This window comes from Oncorhynchus kisutch, linkage group LG18 (genome assembly GCF_002021735.2).
Source record: "Oncorhynchus kisutch isolate 150728-3 linkage group LG18, Okis_V2, whole genome shotgun sequence".
Taxonomy (NCBI): Eukaryota; Metazoa; Chordata; class Actinopteri; order Salmoniformes; family Salmonidae; genus Oncorhynchus; species Oncorhynchus kisutch.
The window spans coordinates 21,607,475-21,627,631 of record NC_034191.2 but is presented as its reverse complement, the minus strand read 5'-3'; the positions used below and the strand labels follow the sequence as shown (position 1 = coordinate 21,627,631).

At 43.7% G+C, this 20,157-nt stretch overlaps 1 protein-coding gene across 5 annotated transcripts in view; it reads left to right on the top strand.

Moving 5' to 3' along the window:
* Positions 1-20,157, top strand: part of LOC109909468 (neurofibromin) — a 115,402-nt gene that overhangs the window by 35,043 nt on the left and 60,202 nt on the right. For 2 of the 5 annotated variants that reach the window (XM_031795529.1, XM_031795528.1), the window contains exons 29-34: positions 7,023-7,085; positions 10,443-10,601; positions 10,771-10,868; positions 11,238-11,384; positions 11,482-11,628; positions 11,750-11,860. In XM_031795529.1, the coding sequence (XP_031651389.1) occupies positions 7,023-7,085; positions 10,443-10,601; positions 10,771-10,868; positions 11,238-11,384; positions 11,482-11,628; positions 11,750-11,860 (725 nt within the window). Of the gene's footprint in view, positions 1-7,022; positions 7,086-10,442; positions 10,602-10,770; positions 10,869-11,237; positions 11,385-11,481; positions 11,629-11,749; positions 11,861-14,276; positions 14,447-20,157 lie in introns of those variants that run through there. The other 3 variants (XM_031795533.1, XM_031795530.1, XM_031795532.1) reach the window with 2 other exon arrangements.

Genomic DNA, 20,157 nt, shown 5'->3' with positions numbered 1-20,157 from the left:
GCAATGCTTGAAGCACAGCGAAGAGCTGCTGGCCAACGCACAAAAGTGCTGTTTGAATGAATGCTTACGAGCCTGTTGCTGCCTACCACCGCTCAGTCAGACTGCTCTATCAAATCATAGACTTAATTATAACATAATAATCACAGAAATACGAGCCTTAGGTCATTAATATGGTCAATTCCGGAAACTATAATTTCTAAAGTAAAATGTTTATTCTTTCAGTGAAATATGAAACCGTTCCATATTTTATCAAACGGGTGGCATCCATAAGTCTAAATATTCCTGTTACATTGCACAACCTCAATGTTATGTCATAATTACGTAAAATTCTGGCAAATAAGTTTGCAACGAGACAGGCAGCCCAAACTGTTGCATATACCCTGACTCTGCGTGCAATGAACGCAAGAGAGGTGACACAATTTCCTCTGTTTAATATTGCCTGCTAACATGAATTTCTTTCAACTAAATATGCAGGTTTAAAAAACATGTACTTCTGTGTATTGATTTTAAGAAAGGCGTGGATGTTTATGGTTATGTACATTCGTGCAACGATTATGCTTTTTTCGCAAATGCGCTTTTGTTAAATCATCTCCCGTTTGGCGAAGTTGGCTGTCTTTGTTAGGAAGAAATAGTCTTCACAGTTCGCAACGAGCCAGGCGGCCCAAACTGCTGCATATACCCTGATTCTGTTGCACAGAACGCAAGAGAAGTGACGCAATTTCTCTAGTTAAAATAAATTCATGTTAGCAGGCAATATTAACTAAATATGCAGGTTTAAAAATGTATACTTGTGTATTGATTTTAAGAAAAGGGTTGATGTTTATGGTTAGGTACACATTGGTGCAACGACAGTGCTTTTTTCGCAAATGCGCTTGTTAAATCACCCGTTTGGCGAAGTAGGCTATGATTCAATGATAAATTAACAGGCACCGCATCGATTATATGCAACGCAGGACAAGCTAGATAAACTAGTAATATCATCAACCATGTGTAGTTAACCAGTGATTATGTTAAGATTGATTGTTTTTGATAAGATACATTTAATGCTAGCTAGCACCTTACCTTGGCTCCTTGCTGCACTCGCATAACAGGTTGTCAGCCTGCCACGCAGTCTCCTCGTGCAGTGCAATGTAATCGGCCATGATCGGGGTCCAAAAATGCCAATTACCGAATTGTTATGAAAACTTGAAATCGTCCCTAGTGACTAGTGATACATTTATTCCATCCAATTTTTAATTATTAAAGTGGCTATAGATTTGAGTCAGTATGTTGGCAGCAGCCACTCAATGTTAGTGATGGCTGTTTAACAGTCTGATGGCCTTGAGATAGAAGCTGTTTTTCAGTCTCTCGGTCCCAGCTTTGATGCACCTGTACTGACCTCGCCTTCTAGATGATAGCGGGGTGAACAGGCAGTGGCTCGGGTGGTTGTTGTCCTTGATGATCTTTTTGGCCTTCTTGTGACATCGGGTGGTGTAGGTGTCCTGGAGGGCAGGTAGTTTGCCCCCGGTGATGCGTGTACAGACCTCACTAACCTCTGGCGAGCCTTAAGGTTGTGGACGGAGCAGTTGCCTACCAGGCGATGATACATTCTGACAGGATGCTCTCGATTGTGCATTTGTAAAAGTTTGAGGGTTTCAGGTGACCAGCCAAGTTTCCTCAGCCTCCCGAGGTTGAAAAGGCGCTACTGCGCCTTCTTCACCACGCTGTCTGTGTGGGTGGACCATTTAAGTTTGTCAGTGATGTGTACGCTGAGTTACTTCCACCTTCTCCACTGCTGTCCAGTCGATGTGGATACGGGGGTGCTCCCTCTGCTGTTTCCTGAAGTCCCCGATCGTCTCCTTTGTTTTGTTGACATTGAGTGTGAGGTTATTTTCCTAACACAACACGCCGAGGGCCCTCACCTCCTCCCTGTAGGCAGTCTCGTCGTTGTTTGTAATCAAGCCTACCACTGTAGTGTTGTCTGCAAACTTGATGATTGAGTTGGAAGCGTGCATGGCCACGCAGTCATGGGTGAACAGGGAGTACAGGAAAGGGCTGAGAACACACCCTTGTGGAGCCCCAGTGTTGAGGATCAGCAGAGTGGAGATGTTGTTACCTACCCTCATCACCTGGGGGCGGCCTGTCAGGAAGTCCAGTACCCAGTTGCACAGGGCGGGGTCGAGACCAAGGGTACATAGGTATTCCTCTTGTCCAGATGGGTGAGGGCAGTGTGATGGCGATTGCATCGTCTGTGGACCTATTGGGGCGGTAAACAAATTGGAGTGGGTCTAGGGTGTCAGGTAGTGTAGAGGTGATATGATCCTTGACTAGTTTCTCAAAGCACTTCTGATGATGGAAGTGAGCGCTACGGAGCGATAGTCATTTAGCTCAGTTACCTTCACTTTCTTGGGAACAGGAACAATGATGGCCCTCTTGAAGCTTGTGGTAACAGCAGACTGGGATAAGGGTTGATTGAATATGTCCGCAAACACACCAGCCAGCTGGTCTGCGCATGCTCTGAGGATGCGGCTAGGGATGCTGTCTGGGCCGGCAGCCTTGAGAGGGTTAACACGTTTAAAATGTTTTGCTCACGTTGGCTGCAGTGAAGGAGAGCCCGAAGTCTAGCATGCTATCGACTGTACCCTTATGTATTAATTTGGGTTGGGGCCGATTTTGGCTAAAAACACTATCTATTGGAATCTTTAACAGGTGGAAAGGGGAACAAGTATTATTAGTTTTTCACAAGTGTAGCAGGCTGTGAATTCTGCAGACAACGTTTCTAGGATGGGCTATTAGCTGAACAATAGACCATTCAACCTTTACTAAAGAATTGTCTAATAGCCGAGCTAGGTGTGAACCCCCCCCCCCCAACTTGAGCTGGTGTATATATTGGTCATGGCTCCCGAGTGGCGCAGGGGTCTAAGGCACTACATCTCAGTGCAAGAGGCATTACTACAGTCCCTGGTTCGAATACAGGCTGTATCTCATCCGACCGTGATTGGGAGTGGCATAGGGCGGCGCACAATTGTCCCAGCGTCATCCGGGTTTGGCCAGGGTAGGCCATCATTGTAAATAAGAATTTGTTCTTAACTGACTTGCCTAGTTAAATAAAGGTTAAATCAATTTTAAAAAACTGTCAGCAACTGCAGCGCAATCAATAGGAGGTGAACTGTGGCTGGTGCTGAAAATATAGCTAACTTGTTATGCAAGTGTTGCACACCAACAGATGGAGAGAACCTACACCAGCTGAGCAATTCATTTCAACAATAATCTTTTTAATTTGACTTTACAAATAACAATTAGATTTTTTTCGGAGCCTAGACCTATATAAAATATCTGGCTGAGGTAGGCTATGAGGCTTAACAGCCTAATAGAAGTAGGATTGTAAACAAGATGCTGTGTTTTTATTTACAGTATTGATGGGCAACTGGAGGCAAGTGTACTGTAGCAGGTGTATCCCATTATGCAAATGTTTCCTATTAGCAGGACAATATACTTTTTATAACCCGACTAGTGTTGTGAAAATCCCTCAACTTGCAATGAATCCGATGCTTGACTACTCTAAAGTGTTACGTTTCTAACTCAAAACAGCAGTACAGTATTTCTTCATCAACATCTTTATGCTTTCGTTAATAAAATAACGAGATAAAAGACATTCAAATGCTGTTTATTTAAACTCCATTTTAGTCGCACTTCCACCCAGCTCCATGACTACAGGTAAAATCTTGCTGAGATGATCACTATATATGTTGTATCGTCTTTTTCTAGCCAAAACATCTTGATGGCCTTGACCAGTTCATTTTTGCTTGTCGGCTTGGCAGAGTTACAGATTCATTTGTTCAGTTGATGCCAAACAAGTTAGATCGGGTTTAAATCAGGAGACCTACATGTAGAGATGAAAGTAATATTTTAGATATACTGAAGGCCTACCGAAGGTGATGTAGGTCTTTTTATTTATTTATTTTTATTTAACCTTTTATTTTACTACCTCAAGGTCTACTTACTCTGGTGGCATCTTAACCCAGTTTATGCCCTCATTTGCAATGTAAACCCGGGCGGCAGTGTGTTTTGGGTCATTGTCTGCATTTGGAGAAGAAAAAAAGCTTAACGGCCAACATTAGGTACAATTATAGAAATATACATGTAAATAGGCCTAAATGTAACAAAATATTGCTATAATCCTACCTTAAAAGAAATGTGGTCCCTGAAACACCTCTCTGACAGGGTCCAGCACATCTCTTGATTATTTCTTCCGTGATACCTGAAAAAGGAGGCGAGAGTGAATTATTGTTGTACACCTAACAGTCTGTGGGGTGTAGGCTACAATATTTTATGTACCTTTTGCTTGTAAATAGCCAAACTCAAAAATCAAATATGGGCCTGGTCCCCCCCCCCCCCCACACACACACACATGGCGTTTGAGCAGATGCTTGGGACTCGGCTTGCTTGATCTTTTTTTCTGTAACAATTTTTAGCAAATTTCTCAAGGGCCACGGTTGATTTGTCTGTGAAGATGTCATTGAATATCTCGCCAACTTTGATCCATGCCTAGACCTGCAGGACGCAAAGTTCTTTGTTTGTCAGACGAATCATTGGGTCTAAACTACAGACCATTATGGCTATTAGCAGGGCTATATTTTGGTCTTTCTAAATATTATTTTGTCCTTTATTCAGATTACAGTCGCTCACTGTAATTTGTTTGAAAACGAAATCTCCAAAATATTTTTTAAATATATATAGATATATCTATATCTCCTTCACACTGTGGATGTTTATTTCAGCACTGTTTCGCGCTGCTCTGAGACCAGCATGGAAAATGAAAATATTCAATTATATTCCATGATATTCTTAAGATATAAGTGTTGACTGAATATAAGCAAGTGATGTCTGCTAAATAATCAAGTTATGTTTCTCCAGAAATAAATAATTCTAAATAACAAACTTTTTTATTTACGAATTGCCTTTTTCTCACTCACTCTTGGTTAAATGAAAACGAAATCTCCAAAATATCGTTACTTTTTAATTTACTATTATAGAAATATCTGAGGGGCTTTTATATCATTCTAAATTAATTAATAAGAATCGCTTTGTTTAAAAAGTAACTATATTTGGGAGATTTGGTTTTCATTTAACCAGAAGTGAGCGAGAAAAAGGCAATTCTTGAACATTGGGTGAGACATTCTCACTACTTTGTAAATAAAGCTGCCAATAATTGCATTTAGAGGATTGGAGGATTCTAAATTAATATCTAAAGGGCATTTTCCGTTTATCTGAGAATATCGAATGGAAAATTCCCCTTAGATATTAATTTAGAATCCTCCAATCCTCTAAATGTAAATGTTGGCAGAGAATCATTTCATTGAAAAAAATATTTGTCGACGTACTGTTGGCGTACCATAGGTGAAATGAGTCTCACTAGTGTTGAGTAATGTGCCTTTAAAAATGGTGTAGGTCTTTATTTATGGAAAAAGCATATTGAAGTTAGAGGCAATAGGATTTAAAGCAGTAAGATTTTTGAAGCAATAAGATTTCAGTATTGTTTCGCGCTGTTCTGAAACAAGCATGTGGACCAATGAGATTTTTGTTTTCACTCAATCTCCATTTGAGTATTGGTTAAACTAGAATTAGAAAATTATGGTGTAGAAATGTTATGCTCTTAGTGTAACCTTTTTCAAAACTAGGCAAGCCATTTAGAACAAATTCTTATTTTGGGATTCTTTAGCTAAATAGCTCAGTACTGTACTGCCGACAGACTCGTTGTACAGCGCCATATTTTCCATTCCATCCTAACGGAAACCCAGATAGTTTTTTGTTTTTCTTGGAATAGAAACACCATAATATTAATCAAATGAATTAAGCAAGTACCATTCAAAGGTTTGGAAATACCTACCCATTTCAGGATTTTTCTTTTTTTAAACTATTTTCTACATTGTAGAATAATAGTGAAGACATCACAACTATGAAATAACACATATGGAGTCCGTTAAGAACAAATTCTTATTAACAAGGACAGCCTACTTCTTCCTCCCTGTCTCCCGCATGCCCGCAGTCTCGTTTTTCACGGAATAGAAATACACCATAATATTAATCAAATGTATTAATCAATCCCATGTACTACGTTATTACAAAAGGTTTTAAATTCTCTAGTAGTGCCAATATGGGAGACAATCAAATGCTTCTCAAAGGTGCCCTCTGGTGGTCAAAATAGCACAAACGTGCATTAATGTAAAATATGGCTGACAATTAATTAACGTGCCATAGAATGTTGCAGCAGCCCGCAAGTATGATGCAACTTTTAAAGGAGGAACCACTGTACTCTGCCCTCTCCTACATGTTCTCTCTTCATGTACTGTGACAGAACAGAATAAGGGCTGTACCTTCAATGGTGGTAGTTTGAAAAGGGGGAACATATGCAGTTGAATTACCTGGCTACAGCAACATCAAGACACCACAAAGCAGCTAGTGTGTTCCTGCTCAGTCACCCAACCTCTTACTTACACACACACACACACACACACACACACACACACACACACACACACACACACACACACACACACACACAGACTTCCGTCTCTATTAAGCCTAACTTTTCCATGAAAGAACACCTCTGTATGGACACACGCTACCCCAGCCTATTTCCTGCTGTTTCCATCTGCATGTCTGATGAGCCGGCACCGCTGCCCTACTGCTCTCTGATTCCACAAAGACGGAATTTCTCCCTACACTGACTTAAAGTAACACATCAGCTGTTTTGATATCTCAATGAGATGAACAAAGGGTGCTTTGGAACCACTAATGTTATTTTGTGGCACACAAAACCGAAATCTCACAGAAAGTGAAGTTTATACATATCGATCTCCATTTGCTCGATACTACTACCATAGTGCTAAAATCTGCCTGTAAAAAAACCTGCACAGACACATGCTATGCTGTTCAATAGTAGGGCTGTGCCGGCAGATGCTCTTGTGTAGCGTGTGTGTGTGTGTGTGTGTGTGTGTGGCCGGTGCTGTGACCTGTTTGTGCTCATCTCTGTTCTGTAGGCTACTTGCCACTCTCTACTGACTAAAGCCACAGTTAAAGACAGAAAGGAAAACAAAAAAGCAGTAAGTTCAGAGAACTTTTTCCTCAGCCACTTTATTTTCAAAAGCAAAAATAATTTTTTGTTGCATTTTTTAAAATTTTATTTATTTTTATGGTTTGATTTAGTGCTTAATTTGTTCATCTTGAAACGGTTTTCACATTCAAGTCTGTGTTCAGCCTTCTCTTAAAATCCTTGTGCTAATACAGGTGCCAACTTAGTTGCTTCCATTTCCTATTAACCATGCCAAGAAACCAGTGCATTCCGTTACAGCAGGGGTGTCAAACTTTATCCATGGCGGGCCTAGTGTCTGCGGCTTTTAGGTTTTTCCTTTCAATTAGGACCTAAACAACAAGGTGAGGGGAGTTGTTTACTAATCAGTTTTTAATGGTCGATCAAGTACAAGGGAGGATTGTAAACCCGCAGACATTCGGCCCTCGGTGGAGTGAGTTTCACACCAGCATTCTCTTTTCTTTCTCCCCTTTCCTTGATTTCTTTTTCTTTCCTTTCTCTTTCTTTCTTTCATCAATGTAGTGCAAAAAAATGAAAAACAAGTTTAAACATTATGAGCTATAGGTACTTTAAATATATATATAACCAACCAAGCCGCACTGCTTCTTGACACAATACCCGCTTAACCTGGAAGCCAGCCACACCAATGTGTCGGAGGAAACACGGTATACCTGGCGACCGCGTCAGCGTGCATGCGCCCTGCCCGCCATAAGAGTCGCTAAAGCGTGATGGGACAAGGACATCCCTGCCGGCCAAAACCTCCCCTAACTCGGACGATGCTGGGCCAATTGTGCGCCGCCCCATGGGTCTCCCAGTCGGCTGTGACAGCCAAGACTCGAACCAGGATCTCTAATGGCACAGCTAGCACTGCGATGCAGCCCTATTTGGAGTTAAATACTTTGTGATTAGGGTCGCAGCACATCTGCAAGCACAGCACCAAAGACTGGGCAAATATTATTTCTCTCTTTTATTTTAATGTGTTAAAGTGCTGTATACAGCATCCTGTGTATAAAAGTTGTCAATAGGCCTAAGTTCCCAAATTTAAGAGGATTCTCGTAGTATTTGCAGAAATCCATTCAGGTGTATTTTGTGGCTTTTGGCAAATGCGCGCTAATGATCCAAAGTTGCGCTATTGCTACTGTTTGAAAACGCAGTCCAGTTCAAAGTTAATGATGAGGCAAATGGCTTAGCTCTGATTTGGTTATGGCGCACTGATCTGCCTAGACGCCAGTCCTGGACAAGACAGATATACATTTGGTTTTATTTACTGCAGTGTCTATTAATTGTTCAAAGGCACGTCCGCTTTCCCGCTCAATATTGCTATAGAATTATCCCAAGCGCCTTACTATATGTCATTCCTTAACATTCTATGAATTTATGAAACTATGAAAATGACCATATCTAAGTGCTCCTGGGTGTGTAAATGAACAGATATGAGTAAGATTTAATGTTGCTTAAACACTGTCAGTTACACTAAAAGCAAGCTCTTGTCCTCTGCTGTTGGCATTTAGTTTGTTTTTCAAATGCTTAATTTTCCTCTAAGCTTTAATTAAAATGTTCTTGTCATAGTTACGCAAATCCAGAGAGAAGGACCTGAATAAAAATAATCACAACGAGATTACAACTTATCTATCTCATGATCACTACATAACAAAAGTTGTTGTAACCCCTTTTCTTAGGTTACAGCCTTATACACAATAACCCATGACAAAGCAAAAACAGGTTTCTAGAAAATTGTGGAAATATCACAAATATATAAGTATTTAGACCCTTTACTTTGTTGTAGCACCTTTGGCAACGATTACAGCCTTGAGTCTTCTTGGGTATGACGCTACAAGCTTGGCACACCTGTATTTGGTGAGTTTCTCCTATTCTTCTCTGCAGATCCTCTCAAGCTCTGTCGGGTTCGATGTGCAGTGATGCTGCACAGCAATTTTCAGGTATCTCCAGAGACGTTTGATTGGGTTCAAGTCCGTGCTTTGGCTGGGCCCCTCAAGGACATTCAGAGACTTGTATTGAAGCCACTCCTTCGTTGTCTTGGCTGTGTGCTTAGGGTCATTATCCTTTTGGAAGATGAACCTTCACCCCAGTCTGAGGTCCTGAGCACTCAGGAGCAGGTTTTCATCAAGGAGCTCTCTGTAGTTTGCACCGTTCATCTTTCCCTTGTTCCTGACTAGTCTCCCAGTCCCTGCCGCTGAAAAACATCCCCACAGCATAATGCTGCCACCACCATGCTTCACCGTAGGGATGGTGCCAGGTTTCCTCCAGATGTGAGACTTGGCATTCAGGCCAAATAGATCAATCATGGTTTCATCAGACCAGAGAATCTTGTTTCTCATGGTCTGAGAGTCCTTTAGGTGCCTTTTGGCAAATTCCAAGCTACTGTCATGTACCTTTTACTGAGGAGTGGCTTCCATCTGGCCACTCTACCATGAAGGCCTGATTGGTGGAGTGCTGCAGAGATGGTTGTCCTTCTGGAAGGTTCTCCCATCTCCACAGAGGAACTCTGGAGCTCTGTCAGAGTGATCATCAGGTTCTTGGTCACCTCTTTTCCCCCAATTGCTCAGTTTTGCTGGGCGGCCAGCTTTAGGAAGAGTCTTGGTGGTTCCAAATTTCTTCCATTTAAGAATGATGGAGTCCACTGTGTTCTTGGAGACCTCCAATGCAGCAAAAATGTTTTTGTACCCTTCTCCTGATCTATGCCTCGACACAATCCTGTCTCTGAGCTCTATGGACAAGTCCTTTGACCTCATGGCCTGGTTTTTGCTCTGACATGTACTGTCAACTGTGGGACCTTATATAGACTGGTGTGTGCCTTTCTAAATCATGTCCAATCAATTGAATTTACCACAGGTGGACTCCAAGTTGTAGAAACATCTCAAGGATGATTAATGGAAACAGGATGCACCTGAGCTCAATTTCGAGTCTCATAGCAAAGGGTCTGAATACTAATGTAAATAATATTTTTTAAATATATATATTCACTTTGTCATTCAGGGGGATTGTGTGTAAGTTGAACATTTGTAATTTAATTCATTTTAGAATAAGGCTGTACCAAAATATGGAAAAAGTCAAGGGGTCTGAATACTTTCCGAATGCACTGTCTGTCTTCTCTGGACTTCTGTACTTAGCTCTCTCCATCAACATCTCTCTCTCTCTCTCGTTCTCTCTCTCGTTCTCTCTCTCGTTCTCTCTCTCTCTCTCTCTCTCTCTCTCGTTCTGTGGTTGGCTTTGAGAAGGGTGGTGTGAGATCTTCTGTCATGTCGTACAAGCATCTAACTTTTCTTATTTTGTCTTCTCCCCACTCTGTTCCCACCCCTCCTGCTCTCCTCCCTCCCCATTGTTCTCCATCACCCTCCTCTTCCACTAGGTGGTTAGCCAGCGTTTCCCCCAGGACAGTATAGGGGCGGTGGGCAGTGCCATGTTCCTGCGCTTCATCAACCCTGCCATCGTGTCGCCCTACGAGGCAGGCATCCTGGATGAGAAGCCCCCACCCAGGATAGAGAGAGGACTAAAGCTCATGTCCAAGGTATGGGTTGGGAGCTTCCATCTTACTAAAATAAGCACCTCGTGAAAACAACAGTAGTGGCTTTGACCCGAAAGAGTTTGGTAAAGTAATTGTAAAAAATACATTTTATTTATGACCTTTTATTTGAGTTCATTTGCGCTCTGTTTTGTGTTTTTGTCTCTGTCTTCAGATCCTCCAGAGCATTGCCAACCATGTGTTGTTTACCAAAGAGGAGCACATGAGGCCTTTTAACGACTTTGTGAAAAGCAACTTTGATGCAGCCAGGCGGTAAGCTAGGTTGAAGATGACAGAAAACTCTTTGCTACAATGGGACCAGCTATGCTACTTTGCATCGGTGCTGGTCCCAGATTTGTGACGACATCTTAACCTGTATATTTTCTGACATGGACGGTAAGTCAGAAGAATTTTAATACCAGCAAAGCTTTTGACAAAAAAGCCTCACGTTGAAAGCGGATAATAGCACACACTGCTCTCTCAGTATTTTGAAAAGCAGGAACTGATCCGAGTCCCGACTTTGTTATGAAGCTGAGAAATTCATACCTAGACTCGTTTTCTAAAATGTTAAAGATTTTTGTAATCGATTTCCAGTTCTGTAGTTGACAATTCGCTGTGTGAGCCATCTGTATTGTCCTGTAGGTTCTTCTTGGACATAGCATCTGACTCTCCTCCAAGTGACTCAGTCAACCACAGCCTGTCCTTCATCAGTGATGGCAACGTTCTGGCCCTCCACAGGCTGCTGTGGAACAACCAGGAGAGGATCGGACAGTACCTCTCTAGCAACAGGTCAGTAAACATGATGAGCCACCAGTCATCATGTTATTATGTGCACTACCAGTATAGCCCTCAGTCTGACAGCGGTCTCTCTCTTCCCAATCCATAGGGACCACAAGGCAGTGGGCAGGCGACCGTTTGACAAGATGGCCACCCTCCTGGCCTATCTGGGGCCACCCGAGCACAAACCTGTGGCCGAAACACACTGGTCCAGCCTCAACCTCACCAGCTCCAAGTTTGAAGAGTTTATGACCAGGTAACTGTTCACCTACTGTAGAGTTAGTGTGTAAAATGTTCAAAGATACTCCGGATGCTAGCAGTTAGTGAGTGTAGTTGATTCAGAAGCATTCTATTTTCCGTTTGTCCCTGATTTCCAGGCACCAGGTCCATGAAAAAGATGAGTTCAAAGCCCTGAAGACCCTCAACGTCTTCTACCAGGCTGGCACCTCCAAGAATGGCAACCCACTCTTCTACTACATTGCTCGCAGGTAAGACCAATCCAAGGAGTGTATGTTGGCGTCTACGTATATTATTGTTATTATAATCCAGCTTGATAAACAAACTTTATCAACACAATATCAGGGAAGCGTCCTTTTGAAGTTGATACTCATCTAGATTGGGCCTTCCGTTGGTAGGGAGAGGGATTGTGTCCTCCTAAATTTTTACCACGGCTGACTTCCAAGCTGTAAGGTAGAAGACCCAGGAAGGGCCATTCACTCATTACAGCAGGCTTTATGGGGCTATATATCATAGCCTCTTAGTTCCAACTCAGCTGAAGAGGAGGGCTACCCTATGCCTCCTCCCCAGGCTGCTGCCCACTGTTCTGGGGGAGTCAGGATGTCTGGTGAACCAGATTTAGAGCTACCCTCTACCTCTGTCTTTGTGTGTGGTAGGGAGTATAGTGGGGGGAAGTCTGCACCTTACAATAGTGGAAAGACGGTCACTTTCTTACCAAATGGTCAATGATGTGTGAGGATTTCAATGCCCAGAGGAGAATAGTTTGGTTTCATTTTGTTTTAACTTTCAGTTATTTTTAGGAGCTTATAAAGAGTCTAGGTGTTTGTGTGCATGCATGTTAGGGTTTTAAGTACTTCTAGACATCCCCCCCCTAACCAAGCTGATGCCAAGGTGTAAAGATTAGGTATCTCACATCATACTCTGACTCATCCAAACCACACGTACAGTAAATGCATTCTAAATGTTCTGTTTCTGTGTTTATATCATAGAAAGCATAAAACGCAGCAGCGTTTGTCAACAGAACACACAAGCAGTATAGACTACATGGAGTAGAGCATTCATGTTTCCACGCCGATAGTATTATTAGTCATGTATGTGTATACATTTGCCCTAGATATTATTTGTATGTGCGTTTTGAAAGATATAGTCATACAGCACAACTACACTCACAAATTGTTGGAAGATGAGAGAGAATACACAATTATATTCATTTTTTTTAGGCAGTAACAGTCGAACGTTCTTGAAAACAAAACTCCCTTTAACATTCTGGGTCAAATGTACATAGGGTTAGCCCTCTCAAATCCATCAAGACTTTGCTCTAGTCTCTTTAGGAGGCTTTGAAGGCAGTCACTGTGACTAAAAGGTTCAAGGCGACAGCAGAACACACAATCTGTGTGTGTAGACCGTGGCCTCTGCTCCGCGTGCTTCCTGTGTTGGGCTTCTTGGTGGCAGAGTGCGGACGCCCCGTTGTGCTTGTGCGTGTGGAGAGGCCATGCGAGCGGGTGGAGGTGAACACGAACAGTGTCTGATCCCCCGAGCCGTTGGCCACCCCCCTGTCTCCATGCATCCCAGGCTCCAACAACGCAGACTTAGCCAGGTACCCAGAAGTGGCGACTGCAGCCCTAGCCGGTGGGAGGCCTCCACGGCCCAGCTCTCTGGCATCCGCCCCCAGCGGAGGCTCTGTGTAGGATGCAAAGTGCCACTCCCCTCCTGGAGTTGCCAGATGGGCTTGCCCACAGGTTGGCCTAGTGTAGCAGGGGCAGCCCAACACGGCAGCGCGGGTATGTTCGGCCCAGAGCAAGAGCCTTGTGATGTTCTCCTCCTCCTCACAAGCCCAAGGGTTATCCCCAAGCGTCAACAACTCGAGCCCCTCCAACCGGTCAAACACCCCCTCCGGCACCCAGGAGAAGCGATTAGCATGCAGGTAGAACCTCTTCAGCCTGGGCAGCCGGTCCAACGACCCCAGGAGGATCTGAACCAGGTAGTTGTGGGACAAATCCACCATCTCCAGATTATGAGGCATGTTGGTGGGCACCGTCCAGAACCGGTTGTGACTCAGGTTGAGGGCGTGTAGGCTGGGCAGGGTGTTGTTGATGAAGACCACCCTCTCCAGCTCGTTGGCTGACAGGTCCAGAACCCGCAGGTTCCAGTGGTAGGCCGTGTCGTTCTTGTCCAGGGCTCGGAGCTGGTTGCCGGCGGCCCGGATTTCCCACAGGGACCTGGGCAGGCCGGAGGGGAAGCGACCCAGGAGATTATAGGACAGGTCCAGGGTACGCAGGTGGGCGTAGTGGCTGAGCTGGCCCTCCAGACCACGAAGGCTGTCGGGAAAGAGGGGGAGAGGTCAGATGTTAGAATCACAGCTATTTGACACAACAGGGGATAAATAAAAGATGCTTGTGGAATTGTTAGTTTAAATCAAACCACATACTGACCAAACATGATTTGCGAGAGTTTCTTCAACTGAATATGCAAGAAAGACAATGTAATTATTAGGATCCCCTCCGTGCTGATTCTGTCTGGCTATTAGTCATGTTGCTGCTCAATCTCAGAACCCAGACGTTTAGAGGTAGGATCCAACCTGATGAGAAGGAAGATGATAAAGATAAGGAAGAAGTTGTCGTCCTACCTGTTTTGTGAGAGGTTGAGGAAGCGAATGTTGTGCTGCAGGCCTGGGGGCAGCTGTGAGAGATGCCGTGAGGAGCAGTCCACCACACGGTGGCCCCGGCTGCAGGAGCACACGGCGGGGCAGATGGACAGGACCAGCCCGCCCAGCACCCCCGACAGGAGCAGCAGGAGGAGGCAGGCTAGCGGGGTGCGGTAGAGCATGATGAAGGCTCTGAGAGAGGGAGAGACCCAGTGAGAGGAGACACTGGACTGTACCCAAGGACATAGATCTGCAACACTTCTTTGCTCCCACGATTTATATCGACTCATAAATGGAAGGGCACAGTTTTGATCCTGTATGCTGCCCTACCAAGCAAAAAGGTAACTGCTCATAGTGTGGAACTGAGAAAAATAGCTTTTATTTACCTTTGGTTTCACAGTAACTTTATGCAGTTACTGCTAACATGCCCCCCATTTTCTCCAAAACACAATAGAGGCAGGATACTTGTCCACATGAGTAAGCATGTATTTAATGTAGGAAAAATGATTAACAAATTTTCGACCAAATTAGCAATTACTTCCTTTTTGCTTGGTAGGGCAGTATGGATCTTCGTCAAAACCATCACTCATTCACACACATCTGCAGAATAATAATACTAACAGTTAAATTGGCTACCGACCTCATTCGCATTTAAATATTGATTAGCAATAGCTCACTTAAATCCAATCCTTGCTAGCTTTTCCAAGCTGCAATTACCAGGAGCTTAAAGGGATATATCGGGATTTTGGCGTTGAGGCCCTTTATCTACTTCCCTAGAGTCTAGGGCTTACATAATTTAGTCGATTGTAATGGTCGATAGGCTGTTGGTCGACCAAGTTTTTTTTTTTGTCGAGCAGTGGCAAATATATTTTAAATTATGGCACACATATTTAAAAAAATAAAATAATAATAATTAATAATGAATGCACACGAGACAACTATCTGATTCACGCCTGTCTCAGTGGACCAATCCATTGTGGAGGCCTGTCTCAGTGGACCAATCCATTGTGGAGGCCTGTCTCAGTGGACCAATCCATTGTGGAGGCCTGTCTCAGTGGACCAATCCATTGTGGAGGCCTGTCTCAGTGGACCAATCCATTGTGGAGGCCTGTCTCAGTGGACCAATCCATTGTGGAGGCCTGTCTCAGTGGACCAATCCATTGCTGAGGACATGGGGATGGCACACCAGTATCACCAGTAGTACATTTACCGTTAATTTTGAATCTACAATGTTTGTTTGGATACAATCATTTCTGTTAATGCATTCAATATATTACTATTACAGTCTTACCGTTGTATTGTAGGATTGGACATGTTGTTTGCAGAGCGCACAGCCTAGGCTACAAGTTTGTGTTTATTTCATTTATGAGTTGTCAATTTATTCATTGTCTTTTGTTTGGAGTGCTTCTGTCAATGTTGAGTAAGGACATGCATAGAAGTATGCCTAGGCTACCTGGCCTGAACGCAGATGTATGTAGGTTAAGTGTGCCCGTTTTGGGGATCTGATACTATTTCTGATTGTCTTAACTCACCAACACTGTGTAGCTTCTCAGTCATTTTTTCTTCACCTCAAACAGCAAGTAAACAAAGTCTGTTTTTACATCCCATTGAGAATGACAATAGTTCCTCAATGTAGCCTATTTGAAACATCTTTCCAGCTCCCTTTCTATAACCACTCACGTGAAAGGGGAAAGAAATGTCATGCTCTATCCGGTGGAAACATCATAAAATAGGCCTACCTGATTGCTTCTTATCCGTTGCACAAATACAACAGGCTATTAATAGTTGATACAATGTTTCAAGTTCCTTGCAAACAGGCCATTCATAGCCAATGTGATTTATAGGATATTTATTCTTATCTGGATATTTTCTACCTGCAGGCTTCAAAGTGATGTCTTTTATGTAGGTTATTTTTACATATTGGCAATAGAAGTTACTTTTAGATTTGTATCATTTTCATTTAGATAGTATTTTGATTAACCACATTAAATTGATTATGAGATGACGACTTTATTATAAATGAAATGAAACTGTTCCATGAAAATGTGCATGTGAAAACTGGCACGCAGATCAGTAGAAATGGTAAGGTAACTTAGCACTTCAAATGGAAAAGGTTGCCGACCACTGGTGTAGCCTGGCAACTGATGGAGCATAACCACAGAATCTGCTAAGGCCAGCAGCAGTGGCAGGAGGGTCGGGAACAGGTTTTTGTTGTCCGGTTAGGCTCTATTGATCTCTGGCTCCCTCTTGTAATTTGTGTCTTAATTTTAAATCGCAGTGCTTAAAGCATCAGACAAGCTCAGTAGCCTACATATAGTTTAATTTATTCAAACATAGCGTGTGTCTATATACGGAAAAATACACGTTTTAAAATTACGTCCAACCGATTGGTCGACCAAGATTTTTTTTTTGTCGGGGACAGCCCTACTAAAGTCAATTGAACTAGTGGATACCATTTTTATGTCTCTGTGTCCAGTATGAAGGAAGTTAGAGGTAGTTTTGAGAGCCAATGCTGTCTAGCAATAGCGTGAAGACTGGAGGTCTATGGGTATCTGCCAGCATGCTAGTTTTTAAACATAGATTGCTAGAGAACGGTAGTTGGTGGAATTTTAGCTACATTATCACCCTTATTCATAACCTGAAGAAAGTCATGACTGGGAACCAGCTGGGTAGATTGGACCTTAGTTAAACCAGAGCCCTCTCCCTTCCCATACCCCTCTCCTCCCTATCGTTCCCATTCACATCATTAACACCCCTCTGACATTTATAACAGTATATCATTGTATCGCCAGGCTATATGCTAACCGTCCTCGTTGAGGGTCAGACTGATATATCTAATAGCTTTGATGCAGTTTACAAGGGCCCCAGTCAGTCTGTGTGCCGTTAAGCTTGATGCCTTGCCAGCGGGTAGGACCTCGGAAATACTGCAGTAAGAGCCGGCTGAATTCATTTAGGGCGGCACACACACACACTCTTGATCCCATACGCACGCACACAAACAGTTGTGTTGTGTCCTGTCACCTCTGGCACAAATTACTGGTTATCTGGGGTGTGTGTGTGTGTGTGTGTGTGTGTGTGTTAAGAAGAGCTTGCCAAACACATGTGTCGCAGGTTAATAGCATTACATAATAAGCTGAGCTCTCTCTAGAAACTTGTTCAGGTCATGGCATACTGCAAGTTAGTCTGAGGTTGCATTTAACCTGTATAAGAATAGTTGCAATAGTAACATACCAAATTGAGAGAGAGAAGCATATAGTAAGTCTCTAATGAGAAGCAGTAGACTGACAGCGACAAATCACCCTGCTGCAGTCCACTGAGCTAATGTGGTACAGAATCAAATACATCACTGCTCTGTGAAGCACTGTGTCCTGTCATGTGTGCATGTCTTAGCATGTACACCCGTCTCTCCTAACGTTTTTCTCTCCATGCCATTAGTCACTCACCTTATCCTCTCCATTGCTTCAGTCCGTCATCTCGCTCTTTTCTTCCTCCTTCCCTCGGCCAGCCCTCTCACTCGCTCCCCCCTGTTTTTTTTCTGAGCAGCGGAGTGGAGAGAGTGATTGTCAAGTCAAATCTGGGGGGTGTTAGTTGTCAATATTCTTGCATCCTTTCTATTTCTACTCTGTTTTTGCGCTGGCTCTCTTTTGGGGTCTTTTTTAATTTCTTTCAATATCTTCCTCACTTGTACACTTGCTTTCTATTTTCTCCCTTGCTTTTCTTCTTTCACTGGTGAAGGTGGACCTCTCTTCCCTCTATCTCCCCCCTCTTTCTCTCTCTCTCTCTCTCTCTCTCTCTCTCTCTCTCTCGCTCTCTCTCTAGTGCTGTGTTGGCACTGGTCAGTGGTGGGCAGGCTCTCTCGTTCTGTCTCAATCCCCTCTTATTGGTTATGGCGTCCTCCTGGCATGCCAGAGCAGGGTGCCCTCGATAGCGCCAGTCAGTCTCCACCGCTCCTCTGCAGGCTCTTGATGCAGCACTGTGCTCAAGGAAAGAGCAGTCTGAAAGGGAGATAGAGGAGGAAGAACAAGTGAGGGGGGGGGAGAGGAATGGAGGATTGCAGCACAGTGCCGACCCCCTCTGCTGCTAATGAGGCAGGGGGGGATGGAGCATTGCAGCACAGTGCCGGCCCCCTCTGCTGCTAATGAGGCAGGGAGGGGGAGAGGAATGGAGGATTGCAGCACAGTGCCGGCCCCCTCTGCTGCTAATGAGGCAGGGAGGGGGAGAGGAATGGAGGATTGCAGCACACTGCCGGCCCCCTCTGCTGCTAATGAGGCAGGGGGGGATGGAGGATTGCAGCACAGTGCCGGCCCCCTCTGCTGCTAATGAGGCAGGGAGGGGGAGAGGAATGGAGGATTGCAGCACAGTGCCGGCCCCCTTTGCTGCAAGGTTTCCCACCTTGCAATCTACTTGTGTGAAAACCAACGGTAGTCACAGCACATGCAATTGTTTTAGAATGATGAGCACAGAAAATATGTATAGTCATACTAAAAGTCATACTCTTACAATAGCTTGTCATGATAGTAGAACGAATTGACCTGTGTTGAGATGAACATGGCATGGATTCTGTTTGTTGCAAATTGAACCGACTGTGTTGAGATGAACATGGCATCTGTTTGTGTTGGAGATTAAGATTGACCCCCGACAGGCCTGATATGACAGACTTGAGTTGGTGGTTTGAAATCTACATCAGACTTAGAACTGCAGATGTGTAAAGAGTTAGAATGAAACAGGACTGAAATTATTCTCAAGTTTAGCTACTTCTCGTGCTGCTTCCTCTCTACTTCTCTTGTGTTTCTTTCATGTCTGTGGCAGTATCAATACAGGGAGTTCTACAATAATTTTTCAATAGAAACATATCCCTTTTAGTACTCAGCTGGAGAATATGCCTGGAAGAAGTTGTGAATTTGAGTAGTGGGTGGGGGGGGGGGGGGGGGGGGGGAATGGATTTATGATGGCTGTATCTTCCAGGCAATGCTCTTTTATAGGGAGGGATGAAGCAGGTGCCGTGGCTGGCGTCTGAGTGGCAGGGGCGGGTGGAGTGGGGGATTGGCTTGTGGTGGAGGCAGATGATGCTCTTTCCTCAATCACCACCCAGCAGAATGAATTATAGCCTGGCGTTAACCATTGAGCCTGTAGTCTGCCTCACTGTATGAGGCTAATGTAGTACACAAATTCACACCAGTATTTACCATAATTGGATTTATTGCATAAATACGTGATTGATGAACAACGAGCATTTAACATCTAATTTGTTTTTTTAAATTTATTTCACCTTTATTTAACCAGGTAGGCTAGTTGAGAACAAGTTCTCATTTGCAACTGCGACCTGGCCAAGATAAAGCATAGCAGTGTGAGCATACAACAAAGAGTTACACATGGAGTAAACAATTAACAAGTCAATAACACAGTAGAAAACGAAGGGGGGGTCTATATACAATGTGTGCAAAAGGCATGAGGAGGTAGGCAAATAATTACAATTTTGCAGATTAACACTGGAGTGATATAAGATCAGATGGTCATGTACAGGTAGAGATATTGGTGTGCAGAAGAGCAGAAAAGTAAATAAATAAAAACAGTACGGGGATGAGGTAGGTGAAAAGGGTGGGCTATTTACCAATAGACTATGTACAGCTGCAGCGATCGGTTAGCTGCTCAGATAGCTGATGTTTGAAGTTGGTGAGGGAGATAAAAGTCTCCAACTTCAGCGATTTTTGCAATTCGTTCCAGTCACAGGCAGCAGAGTACTGGAACGAAAGGCGGCCAAATGAGGTGTTGGCTTTAGGGATGATCAGTGAGATACACCTGCTGGAGCGCGTGCTACGGATGGGTGTTGCCATCGTGACCAGTGAGCTGAGATAAGGCGGAGCTTTACCTAGCATAGACTTGTAGATGACCTGGAGCCAGTGG